The sequence below is a fragment of the Callithrix jacchus genome, chromosome 3 (genome assembly GCF_049354715.1).
Source record: "Callithrix jacchus isolate 240 chromosome 3, calJac240_pri, whole genome shotgun sequence".
Classification (NCBI taxonomy): domain Eukaryota; kingdom Metazoa; phylum Chordata; class Mammalia; order Primates; family Cebidae; genus Callithrix; species Callithrix jacchus.
This window is the reverse complement of record NC_133504.1, coordinates 180,341,281-180,354,433: the sequence shown is the minus strand read 5'-3', so window position 1 is coordinate 180,354,433 and position 13,153 is coordinate 180,341,281. Positions and strand designations below refer to the sequence as shown.

Genomic DNA, 13,153 nt, shown 5'->3' with positions numbered 1-13,153 from the left:
TGTGCCATTGCCGGAGTCTGCTCCAGAGGCGTCTTGGAGAGGAAAGCAAGAGCCGGCATTCAGCACACTCCCCACTCCTCAGAAGCCCCCAGATGTCCTTATTCCACGGGCCCAGTTTCTCAGGGTTCTGGATACTGACGTGGCTGAGCCCCTGCTCAGAGGACAGGCACTCGTGGTTGAGCCCGATTACGACCTTCTGAATATGTGTCAATGTCACCCTCTTCCGTTTCCCAGCGTGGGGGAGCAGTGAAGATGCTGGGATTCGGTGCAGCCTTTAAGCCATTTATTTTCTAAAATGAAACCCAATCTCAACTCACCCTGTCATCCCTACTCATCTACGATACTCTCTGGGGATCCGAGAGCCCCTCAAACCTAATATCTAGAAATGAGAGGTGGTTTGGGACTAGCTAGGGCAGGAAATCAGGTCTTTCTTCCTCCCCATCCCCAAACTCACACTCGGTCTTTCTCTCTCTCTCTCTCTCTCCCCCCCCCCCCCACACACACACACACCCACACCCAGACCCATCAGCCACATTTGGCAGTTGGTTGATCCCAAATTTGCTGCTGGGAGTAAGATTTGTGGGCTCGACCTGAATCCTTGGGATCAATTTCAGAGCAAGTCATAGCCTGTTTCGCCCCCTTTCCCAGCCATTCCCCTTGCCTTGGTTTACCCATCTGTACAGTGGGTGGATCGAATTCGAAAATCTCCAAGGCCAGCTCAAGATTCATTCGCTAAGCGCCAGAGGGACTGAGAATGATGAATAGGCCAAAGGTCCACCGGGCCCAGGTGGCGGTTGCCACTGCTCTGGGCGACCAGGCCCAGAGAAGGCAGAGAGGGCTCAGAGGAGCAGCCAGGGATGCCGGCAGTGGGTGAACGAAGATACCCTTGAGTAGACAGGGCGGGCAGGGAGCAGGAATGCTCATCTTTCCAAATAAAATAAAATAAAATAAAACAGGAAAAAAGAAAGAAAGAAAGGCGGCGAGAGGATAGCGGAGAAGGAAAAGAAAGTGAAGAAAGAAAAACGTAATAGTCCAAATTTTCACCCGCAGCCGCGTCTGCGGCAGAAGACCCAAGTAAAGACCCTGTCTGGGTCGCGAAATGCGGCCAGAACTCCTCGGAGGAGAAGCTGGACCCGAAGGCCGCCTCCAGCTCCCAGAATCAGACCTCAGAGCATTCTCTCCAACCCAAACCGCGGGACAGCTAGTAGGGAAACTGCCATAGTACGGATCAAACTGAATTCATTTGAGTCATTTTCCCCAGGCAGCAAGAGCCAGCCGGCGGAGCCGGCCCAGGCAGGGGGCCGGAGAGTGGGAGAAAGGGATGGGGCGCCCGGGTCCGCAGGGTAGGTGGAGTCTGCGCTGGAAGATGGAGCCGCCGGGGTGCGACCGGGACCTCCGTGCCTTTTCCTACTCGATAGACACTCCCTGGTTCTCTCACCGCCCAATCAGCAAAGATGGAGAACAAACTGCCAAGTTAAGACGCAGCAACAAGCAACTGCCTTTTCAGAAAGGGAGAAAATCCCTCCTCTTAAAAAACCGCTCAGTAAGTGGTGATCCCTGGGGAGGGGAAGGAAGGAGATTCTGGGATTATCGGAAATGTTCTAACTCTCTACAAGGAAAACACATTCATGATTAATTGCAAAATTAAAATAGAATTTTAAAGCGTTTTGTAAAGAAACGAGATGATTGCAAGAAGCATATGGAAGGTGGTTGGACTGGAGTTGGGGACCTGGTGGGAGTGTCCATATCCCGAGGTCCTTTTCCTCTCCCTTTACATTTTGCTGTTTCCGGAAGCGGGGATCATTTTGTAAAACGCTTGGCACCACGCTCTGCCTTGGTGGGTCTGAGGGCTTGCGAGACCCCAGACCAAGGTCTTTAGGGTACCAAAGCTCGGAGGCCTGGGAGCTGGGAAAAGTCGCCGCCGCAGCGGAGACCTAATCGAGCTTTCGGCCCAAGGTGAAATTGAAAGAAGCCGCAGCCTGGGTTTTGGTGTTTCCCGGCTCCGTCCCGAAGACTGGAGGCCTCAATGCCCGCAACGTGGCATTAACTCTTCCTTGCTAGCTGGGCACTAGGCTTGAGCGAGCGGCTGGTGAAGGTGAGCATTTAGCCCCAGTGAATCCGTGGCATTCTGGGGAGTCTGGGAGCTCCAGCCAGGTATGATCATCTGCAAAATGGGTTACAAATAACTGGTGCCCTGCTCATTTTCTGCTCTTCCGGTGAGCTTCGCTGAGGATCAAATGACGCCATGTCATTAACTGCGGGGAAGCCCTTTGAAACCTTGAAGACTGCCAATTGCACCTGTCTGTGGTAAACTCGCAAGTGATCCTTCTCCGAGAGACACGTTATTCGAGCCTGGTTTGCAACTAATCGCTTTAGAATTTTAGCTGGAGTTTTCACTAAACCACTCTTGAAACTAAAGACTAGATAACGTAGAGAAATGCTCCTCAAATCGAAAGCAGAGAGAGCTGGGGTAGGGTAAGGGGAGGTGAAAGGGTCAGTACATTGGGATGGGGGATGAGTCACTGGCTCGGGCTTCAACCGAGGGGTCTTACTAGGCTCTGAAACCAATGTTCACGGGAGGATGGGGAAAAATCCTAGCAATTTGTTCCCAGATTTAGTGGGATTCATCCATGACTCCTGCAAAGCCCCCGAAGTCATGGTTTCTCTGAGCTGCCCAGGTTTACACCGTGCTTGAGGAGTGGGCGGGCAGCAGGGATGCTTCCAGGGGAGACTAAGCATCCTTGGTCCAAGGAAAAGAGGTTGTAAAGGTCCCAGCTATTTCCAGCCCTCCTTACTGGTTCCCCCCAAGTCGGAAAGTGACAGTGTCAGAGAAAACACGGCGTCCAGAGGGCAAGTTAAACTAAAAGTTTATAAATTAAAGAAAAAATACAGCGAATAGAGCTTCCAAACTTCACAAATCTTTTTACAGTTAATCTCTAGTTGAGTGCACAGTGCCCTTAAGGAGGCGAAAAGCGGCGAGGTTGACAAGACAGGTAGGACCTGTTTCAGGGTCAGTGAGGGGCAGAGAGGGGAGTCCCGGGCCAGAGCACAGGAGTTGCAGGGGGCGGAAGGTAGAGACTGAGGGCCAGGCGGCACTGCGGTGGGCGCCATGCAAAGGCTGGCCAGGGATATTCACATTGAATACAAAAATAACCGTCATTTGAATACAAACAACTGAAAAGTGCTGCACGTCTTAACCTCCTTTAAACAAATAAAAAGAAATTGAAGAAAAGTTTCTGCAGAGGGCTGCCCGGCTGTGCGCTCTCCTCGTTCAGAGGGCTCCCAGGCACTTCCTGCTTGGGCGCAGACCTGGGCTTCAGAGAGGGAAGGTGTGAGACCCCCGGTTTGCACCGCGCTCGGAGGCTCCCTTCCTTACATTCAGCACCCTAATCGGGCGCCCCCACCCGAGCTCTGACACACGGGAGGGGTGGAGCGGAGGGCCTGAAAACCTAAAACTTCACGTTTCAAATCAACCCCTGGCCTGGTGTGCCTGGGACTGCCAGGGTTTGGCACCCCTTGGTTACAAACGCAATTTCCAAAAATAAAAGATATGTAGATACACATAGATTGGTAGCATGGATACCATGAACTCGTGTGGCCTAGTGCAGGACGCTCCCAGCAGGCCTGAAATTCCGAGGATTCAGGCTATGTGGTTTCCAGGAGTTCCCGCTCAGGGAAACACCACCCCCAGGCAGACATAATTCGAATCCAAATTCAACTCCAACATTGTCGTGATAATAAATAGAGTCCAGGGGCTTCCAGGCCTGTGGCTATCAGGGCCCCTAGGCCATAGGGTGCCTCTGTTCGAATTAGAAAAAGGCGCCCCCTCGGGGCAGACTCAGCCTAGCTGCCAGAGCACACGTCCTGGCCAACCGGAGCTGCGGCTGGGTTTCACCTCCGGGTGTCCCCTTGGCGGGGCGCCCCGTGTAGGCTACAGCCTACAGCCGTCAGCGGCGGTCGGGAGCCGGGGCGAGGGAATCACTCGCGGCCTCAGCCCAGGCCGGTTCACTGGGTGCCTGCGGCGGCCGCGCAGGTGGAGAGCGCCCAGCCTGGGAGGCAGTAGTAGGGGTAATAGTAGGAGGGCTGCAGTGGCAGAAGCGAGGGTGGCCGGAGCACTTCGCCGGGCAGGTATTGTCTCTGGTCGTCGCGTACCAGCACCTTTACTGCCACCTTCTTGGCGGCGGGCGCCGAGGCCAGCAGGTCGGCGGCCATCTGCCGACGCTTGGTCTTGTAGCGACGGTTCTGGAACCAGATTTTCACCTGCGTCTCGGTGAGCTTCAGCGACGCAGCCAGGTCGGCGCGCTCCGGCCCGGACAGGTAGCGCTGGTGGTTAAAGCGGCGCTCCAGCTCGAAGACCTGCGCGTGGGAGAAGGCGGCCCGCGAGCGCTTCTTGCGTGGCTTGGGCGCCGCCGGCTCCTCCTCCTCCTCCGCGACGCCCGCCGGCTCGCTGCCGACCCCGCCGCCGGCCCCGCCGCACAACGCGGACACGTGTGCACCTCTGGGGCCAACACCGTCGTCCTCGGTTCTTGGGCTGCGGTCGTCTGCGGACCCCGGTGGGAACAGAAACAAGAGACTGTCAGCGCCACAGACGAGGTGAGGCCGGACCTCAACTGCAGGGGTCACGGGGGGTGGGGCGGAATACACTTTGATCCCACTCCATCGGAGCGGAGGTCTGGGAGGCCCTGGGCCCAGGAGGCCGGTCTGAGAATCTTGCCCCACTGGGTATCCGATCTAGGCCTCTTCAGAGGAGGACGGCTGACTCAGCCGCTGCGCCAACGCTCTGTTGTCAAGACCAGCTCCCCACCTTCTCTGGGCCCCAGGCTCCCCTCAGTAACTTTGGGGCACTGGACCCGAGCATCCGCGAAAGCTCTCCCAGCTCTCAGCGCTGAGCACTGGAGTTCTAGGCTGCATTTCCGTCTCTCTGCTTGGGTTCAAGCGCCTCCCCACACTTAGTTCACACGCACACACGCGCGCGTCCTCGCAGCACACACTTGGTCTGGTGCAGGTAAGGGAAGGTGGAGGCGGATCCAGGGGCCAAAGGTAGGTAGAATCTTTGCCCGGGATTGCTGTGAGGGACATGGAAATAGGCTGAGCCAAGGCCTTAGATGGGCTCCTCTCCTCTTCGCAAGGATATGAGAGGATGGACTGGAGAGTAAATAGAGGGGGTTACCCCTGCCTGCCTCGAGGTTTGGGACCCTAATCCCACACCAGCTTCTCAGCCTCTTACCCGCCCGCCCGAAGCACTCCAACAGAAAGGTCCAGCGCTCCCCGCTGCTTGAGACTACAGAAGCTTGCACCCAACTAGGGCAGGCACCGGGATCTTCCAGACCACAGAACAGGCCAGGCCACGGCTGAGGAGGCCTCTCTCCTGCCTCCAGCACGAACTAAAGGCCCATTCCGGGATCCTTGGCCTAGGGCTGCTCTCCCAGACCTCGGGTCTGAGAAAGCCACACCAGCCCTTTCCCTAAAGCTCTAGTTCTGCAGATTCGCAGCTCGGGCCCACTCCGAGGTGTTCTTCACCACATATACATCTACTGTGGGGCCGGGCCCTGGGACACTGAGTCGGCGGGGTCTCTGGTCCAGAGCTAAGGCACTGGCTATCTGAGGTCTCTGAACCCCACGCTTTTCTGCTTCCCTGATTTTGGTGGTTTGGGGACAGACGGCAGAAAGCACTGGCAACTAAACTCAAAGAACTCCGAATGCAGGGGGCAGCGGTTCTCCAACCCAGTCTACTGCACGTGGGCCCGGGACGTCTTAGGCCTCCCCCCCGGGACGGGACGCAGGGCTCTGAGGAGCTCCTCCAGTCCCTCCCGGGCTCAGTTTCCCAAGGAGTAGAGCAGCTTGCGCCAGCACGTAGAACTTCCTGACTTGGCCAGCCTCCGAGCCCTAGGGCGCGGGGTGCTCACAGCCAGCCACCCCACTCGGCATGGTTGCCCTCCAGGTCCATCCCCTCAGCCCGGCCCCCATCCCCGCGAATCCGCAGCAGACCTGAGACGCTGGCGGACATCTCGCTGTCGCTCCGGCCCGCGGCTTCCTCCTCTAGGTCTTTGGAAGCAGCCAGCTCACAGATCGGCTGGCCGAGGCTCAAGGATCCCCCCGCGAGGCCGGCCCCGCTGGCCCCCGGCGCGTCCACGCAGCGCCGCCTGCTCTCGGTCTCTTCGCTGAGCGCGGAGTCCGAGTCCCAGCCTTCCGGGCTCTCTGCAGTCCGCCCCGCAGCTGTTCTGGTACCGGCCGGAGACGCCAGCAAAGAGTCCTCGGCGCCCCCCAGCGCGCCCGCGTCCCTCTCCCCAAAGAGCCGCCAACAGCAGACAGCGGGTGCCGCAGCCGCAGCCACCGCTGTGCCCCCGGGCGCCGGGCGCCCGTCTGGCGCGGCCAGCCCCACGCGCTCCTCTTTCTTGTTGAGGATCGCCTGGATGGAGAAGGGCGTCAAGGTGTTGGCGCCGCGCACAGCCATCTGCGCCGCGGGCCGGAGCGGCCGGCTGGGCGGGAAGCTGGGGCGCCTAGCAGCTCCGAGCTGGACGGAGAGCGCCGGCGGCCGTAGCGCGAGTGAGCCGGGTGCGCGAGGCCGCAGCCGCCCACTCCTGCGCGGCCCAGCAACCCCCGCCCCACTGCGTCCCAGGATCTGCGCCGACCCTCACCCCCACCTCAGAGGCCCACCCCGCCCGGAGACCCCCTCCCCCAGAATCCAGAGCCAGACGCTCTCCTTGCGCAGCTCAGCTGGATTATCTCATCCCTTTTCGCCCTTAGGGGTGGGCCGGGGTCTGCCCCCTCGGGGGACGTGAGGAGGATTGGCGGGGGCCCCTCCGCGGCTGCAGTCCCCTCCGAGCGCCGCCGGGGCGCGCGGCCCGAGTCACTTTTCTTTGCGCGTCTGTCCCTTCCTCGCCTGCAGGATTTCGCTCCTAGCTCGTCCTCCCCTGCCCTACTGGGCAGGCTCTTCCGGAGCCCAGCCCAGGCGGCGGCGGGGACGGCGGTGGCGGCCGCGGTGGATTCCCAGAGGCACGGGGCACCTTTTTACCCCCTGCCCGGGTTTTATCTGTTTCTTTTCTCTTTCCTTCCCTTGCGTTCCACTGTACCGCCCCCCTCCCGCGCGGGTGTCATTCCTCACTGCTGAGTGACAGCCTCAGGCCACGCCCCTCCACTGGGCTGGCCCGGGAGCTCCCGGCCGTGCATTGGCTGGCTCCAGTTGGGCGACGTCGACTTTAACAGACAAAACTGGGCACTTTGCGCCGCTAAAGACAGGGTCTGACTTAACCCCTTCTCTCCTAAGCCTGGTCCTCGAAGCACCCTCCAGCAACTGGGAGGCTCATCCACCCCAAATCACGTTTCTTACTCTGCAGATCTATCCACCTATTCCAGCACTTTAATAGAACACTGATAATAAGTTGAGTCAAATCTGCGGAGAAAATCCAAGATAATGCAGTTCCATAAATCATGCTCGTAGTTTCTGTTCTCTAGGAAGAATCATAAACACGAAGAACAAAATGCATACTTTTTTCTCCCTACAGTTTCGCAGATACCTCATTGCTAATGCTCTTTGCTGAAATAATCAGTTAAGATCACTATAGAAATATTTTTCTTTCCTCGCCGTCTTTGATTTGATTCGATTTTTATAGAGGAATTAGAAAAAATGGTGTAAGAATTAAGGTCAGGAGAAGGACTGAAAGGCATCTTTGGGAGAATTTCTGTAAATTTTACGGTCGTTTTCCTGGCTGATCAATACTGAATTTAATTGGAGTTTGTTAAGTTTTGTATCAGGAAGAAAAAAAAAAACTTTCATTTTTTTAATCTCTTACTTGTGCGTTGAATAAAATTATAAATAGATATGTTTGTTTGCTTAAAAGTATACCTAGAAATTACCTTAATAAAGTGATCCAGAAGTGACAACACTTTTTGCTCTTTAAAAAAGAAGAAATGTAATAAGAGGAACCAAGCTAAGAAATACAAATATTGTGGGTACATAAAAACATTTTTAAATTTGTTATTCCTTTTTTAACATAAAATTTGCTCAATTAACGTACTTCACTGTTCTCCATAAACTTTACCAGAGGGTTAACGCCAAATACACAAACTTGAACCATTAAATATGTTTAAAGGACTATGATTTTACTTTAATAAATTGCTAGGACTGGTATTTTGGTATCATTAAAATAAATAACATTTCCCCTTGTTGCTTTCTTTTTGGTTGTTGTTTTTCTGCACAGCAGGAGGAAATACACCCACTATTCATAGTTTTCAGCCTCAGAATGAGGTTTTGCAGCATCTGTAGTTTTCAGCATTTCAGCTACATGATGCTTTCTCGATTTGTGCAGACCTTGTAGGGTACCTGGAGAAAGAAACACTCACTTGAAGAGGTCATTGCCCTTTATAGCTCTTTACAATTACATCAGTATTGAAGGAACGCGGTTTAAATTTGGGGTCAGTGCTCAGCAAGTGTAAGGACGCAGAAGGGAACACAGCTGAATGCTTACCATCTTTCAAAACTGTGTGTCCTCTCCTCCCCGCTATGTTATTTAAATTATCGTTCTCCGAACCCCAGGCTGGGATTTTGGGAACCACAGGGAGGAGATTTGACACCGGTTGCCTGGAAGGTAGGGGAAGGGCAGCCGTGGGTTTGGTGTCCGGCACAGCTATCTCTTTGTGGGTTTAGGACTTGGTGCTAATAGTGGAGTGAGATCAGAACCATAAAGGCAGGCAGAGATGATTGGGGGCTGCATGGCAGAGTACTAGAGTAGGTTTGGGTCTATGTAAAGACTTGCTTGAAAAAAACTACACTTTAGTTGCAAATCCCTCCCCTCTTCCCTTCAATTCGATGTTTAAAAATAAGTCCAAATCACAGTTGGATATGCTCCTGCCACAGGCTTGGGCAGAGGTTTTTAAAGCACGAAAAGATGTGGTTCGGCGATTTTGAGTTGTCGGGTATTTTTGTGTCCCAGGAGTGTGAGAAAGACTTTCCGAGTCTTCCGGAAGCGCACAGCAAGGGAGGCTCCTGGTGTCATCTCGGGCCACTGCGGTGCTTAGCCGACCATTAGGTCTGCGGGTGACCGTAGTCAGGGCCGGCAGCTGGGTGCTTGGCGAGAGGGTGAACCCCCGGGTCCTGAGCTGCAACTAGAAGCTGCTCCTAGTAAGGGGTTGGGTGGGAACGAAAAGGCTGTGGGGGAGGGGAGGTGGTCAGATGCTCAGAAATACCCGGCGTCACTGCGGAGTCCAGGCCCCGAGTGGGAGTGTGTGGCGAAGGCGCAGCAGGCCAGCGCCAGTCGGAGGACCGCAGATCCTAACGCGACCTCGCGGGCGTGCCTGGGCCCCGCTTCGTGCTCATCGAGGGCGACTTCCTTCGGGCTCAGCTGTTAGCTCCAGGAACTCTGCAACCTCACGACGGCGCCACGCTCCGGCCTGGGCCGGCCTGGGAGTCGGCGGAGCGGCGCGGCCCGGCGGGGCGGCCCGTGAGGCTTTTGAGAGGCGCGGGGCTCGCTCGGCGTCCGCGCCCTGCTCCCCCGACGCATCCCCTCGGCTTCCCCGGGTTCATTTTCTCCTAGTCTTCGGCCTCTCTTTCTTCTGCCTCCCTCCCCTTCTTCTCCACACCTTCCTCTTCGTCCTCCTCCCTCCTCCTGCTCCTCCTCTGCAGTTGGATCCTGCGTCCCCTTAGGCGCTGCGCCCTCCGGTCCCCGAAACGGCCCGGTCTGGGGAAGCTGCTGTGCGGTGAGGCTTCCGCGGGCGGCGGGCGGAGAGCGGGACTCGGCTACGAAAGCCAGGAGGGCGGGGAAGGGGAAGCCCTGGCCCTCGGGGGCGCGCCGTAGGCTGCTGCGCAGGTGCCCGCGCTCCCGGGGGGGCCCAGTCGGCAGGGGATTTCCTGGCGGTGCCACCGCGTGCCTCACACTCAACGCCTGCCACCTGCGCCCTGGGCCGCCTTCCCTGACGCCAGCGGCCGGAGGGCGCGCCCACCGATTGCTGCCCAGCAACGAAAGGCCACGCGGGGCTCGTCTCTCAGACGCCAGTGACTTTGACTGAAGTCACCTGCCTTCTTTAACTTCCAGTCCTTTAAAACGAGGGTTTGGACCCGATGCCCTCTTGAAGCCAGTGCTTCACTGAGTGAGCAAATGAAGAGTATGTGTGGCGGGGAATGGGGGGCGGGGGCGCTGCAGGCTCGCCAGAGCCAGGTCCAGGCAGAGGTCGCGCCCAGCACTGACCGTCGGTCCCAGTCCGCAGACCCCCGAGGGTGCTCCAAACGGCCTAAGCATCCCAAGCGTCGGGCACCCGTGCCTGTGTTCCTGAGTTGTCCAGCCCCCTGCAGGGTTTTTCATGCACATGGTCCAAATATATCAGACTGCAGAGAGTGGCTGTATTGTAACTGACTATAATATAGAAGATAGTTAACAAATTGCTCACTGACAGTGTACTAGGAACCAAAGCCTATTGTTTCATTGAATGTACACACCGCAGGGACTGGAATGAGTAGAAAACATTGTTATTCCCATTTTACAGATGAGGAAACTGTGACTCCTATTAGTAAGTGGCTAAGTCAGGATTTAAGTCAGGCTCTGTCTGATGTCAAACCCATTTGGATTTTCTACGCGAATCGAGTTTTCTAATTAACCTTCAGACTTATTAATTGTTTCCCATTATAGACCTTACCGATTTCTAATTACTCATTATTCATTGGAAAAGGAGCTTCGTTCGGATTTAAAGTAATCAAAGAGAAAATTCAGTCAGGCAAATCTAATGACATTTTTTTTTTTTTCTGTTCCACACATCTGAAAACAAATCACACCAAGGCCTGAGGATCTGAACATAAACCTCGTTATATAGAAAGAAGGAAAAAGGAAACACAACATTTTACTATAATCAACAAACTAAACCATGTGTAGAGAGAGACAGCCAGGTGACGGAAACTCAGGTTCAGAAACCAGATTATGCGCGCGGCTCTGAGACGTAGAGAAGCAACCTCACGTAAAACCCTCTTCTGGGCTTAGTTTTCTTACCTAAAAAGCCAGGGTTGGAAATCATCTTTCAGGGTGTTAAAAAGTCAAGTGCTGGCTTCGAACCCGCCTGGGTACGGTGGAGAACGAGCGCCACCTAGCGGGCATAGCTCTGGGGTTGTGTATACCTTTATTATAGGGAGGTACTGGAATAAGCAGTACACAAAACGGAGGGCTTTGCTTCTAGTTTCGTGTCCACAGCCTCGCGCTGCCAGCGATCTAATAGCGGAGATGCTTCATTTTTTAAAAAACCCAGGCACGGTCAGCACCTCCGCTGAAGACTCACCTCGCTCCAGGGCCAGGGGGAAGAGACTGGAGCAGGGAGCCGGAGTGTTAGGATACGTTTAAGAAAGAGGCTGCAGCAAGCCCTGGCCTACCTCCTACCCCATCCTGCATTCCACCCTGCTGGTCTGCAGGCTGCTTGCTGTGAGTATATAACTGAAGCTCTCACTCAATGATCATTTAGGTCACAGGCATCCCTGTGTGTTTTATTGGCGCCCATAGGTATGTTTTTTAAAGAAACTAATTTATTCACAATACAAACTGAGGTATTTCACCCTAAGCATCAGAAACTTCAGGCACTGAAAACAAACCTCAGTTTCACTCTCTCGCCCAGGCTGGAGTGAAGTGGTACGATCTCAGCTCACTGCAACCTCTGCCTTCCAGGTTCAAGCGATGCTCCTTCCTCAGCCTCCTGCGTATCTAGGATCACAGGCATGCACCACCATGCCCGGCTAATTTTCGTATTTTTAGTAGAGACGGGGTTTCACTAGGTTGGCCAGACTGGACTGGAACTCCTGACCTCAAGTGATCCGCCCGTCTCAGCCTCCCAAAGTTCTAGGATTACAGCCACCCTGCTCCGAAGGGTTTTATTTTCTTATTTGGGTTGTCAACTAGACCGTGGGTGGATGAGTGGATGGCAGTTCTATTTACATGCTTGGGGAGGGCAGGAGGAGGAGCCAGTTTGAACAGATAAAGAGAAAGGTGCTATGTACTATTGCTCGTGCTGAGTTTCAGGTGCTTGTGAAATACAATGAAAGTCTTCTGGATTTATTATATATATTTTTTTCTCTAAGACACTGTTCTGAAAGACCTTGCAGTACTAGGCCAAGTTCTTCCTCAAAAATTTCCAACTAGTTCCTATTTTGTGTCAGGCATTATTCTAGGATCTGTAGTTTAAGGCCTTGTAAACTCCTGCTTTCAACAGGCTAACATTCTAGTGGAAGAACATCCTAAATTGGCAAACACCTAAACAAAACAATGGAAAAAAACATCAGATGGTAGTAAGAACTATGAAGAAAATTTAAAAAGAGTGATGTCAGCTGACATCATACTGAATGGGCAAAAGCTGGAGGCATTCCAGTTGAAATCAGCATAAGACAAGAATGTCCTCTCTCACCTTTTCTAATCAACATTGTATTGGAAGTCCTGGCCAGGGTGATCAGGCAATAGAAAGAAATAAAGGGCATCCAGATAGGAAGAGAGGAAGTCAGACTATTCCTGTTTGCAGACAACATGATTCTATATTTAGAAAACCCCATAATCTCTGTCCAAAATATTCTTCAGCTTATAAACAACTTCAGCAAAGTCTCAGGATACAAAATTAATGTACAAAAATCACTAGCATTCCTATAAACCAGCAACAGCCAAGCCGAGAGTCAAACCAGAAACGTAATCCCATTCACAGTTGCCACAAAAGAATAAAATACCTAGGATTGCAGCTAACTAGGTAGGTGAAAGATCTCTATGATGAGAACCACAAAACACTGCTCAAAGAAATTAGAGATGACACAAATAAACGTTAAAATATTCCATGCTCATGGATAGGAAGAATCAATAGCATTAAAATGGTTATACTGCCCCAAACAATTTATAGATTCAATGCTATTACTATTAAAGTATCATTGAGATTTCTTCACAGAAATAGAGAAAAACTATTTTAAAATTCATATGGAAACAAAAAAGAGCCTAAATAGCCAAGACAATCATAAGCATAAAGAAAACTGGAGGCATTATGCTAATTGACTTGAAACTATACTACAGGGCTACGGTAACCAAAATAGCATGGTACTGGTACAAAACAGACACATAGACCAATGGAACAGAATAGAGAGCCCAGTAATAAGGGCACACACCTACAACCATCTGATTACCAATAAAGCCAACAAACACAAGCAATG

At 53.4% G+C, this 13,153-nt stretch overlaps 2 protein-coding genes across 2 annotated transcripts; both read right to left on the bottom strand.

The window, feature by feature from the left end:
• Positions 1–2,850: 2,850 nt before the first annotated feature.
• NKX3-2 (NK3 homeobox 2) lies at positions 2,851–7,069 on the bottom strand. Its single transcript, XM_002745973.6, has 2 exons — positions 5,989–7,069; positions 2,851–4,541 (listed from the first exon to the last, which is right to left on the bottom strand). Exons 1-2 carry the CDS (start codon positions 6,452–6,454, stop codon positions 4,006–4,008), a joined length of 1,002 nt encoding a protein of 333 aa, XP_002746019.1. The 5' UTR covers positions 6,455–7,069; the 3' UTR covers positions 2,851–4,005.
• Positions 7,070–8,086: 1,017 nt separating this feature from the next.
• LOC103792120 (uncharacterized) lies at positions 8,087–10,304 on the bottom strand. Its single transcript, XM_078366076.1, has 2 exons — positions 10,084–10,304; positions 8,087–9,945 (listed from the first exon to the last, which is right to left on the bottom strand). The coding sequence occupies exons 1-2, from the start codon at positions 10,302–10,304 to the stop codon at positions 9,345–9,347; spliced, it is 822 nt and encodes a 273-aa protein (XP_078222202.1). The 3' UTR covers positions 8,087–9,344.
• Positions 10,305–13,153: the final 2,849 nt, after the last annotated feature.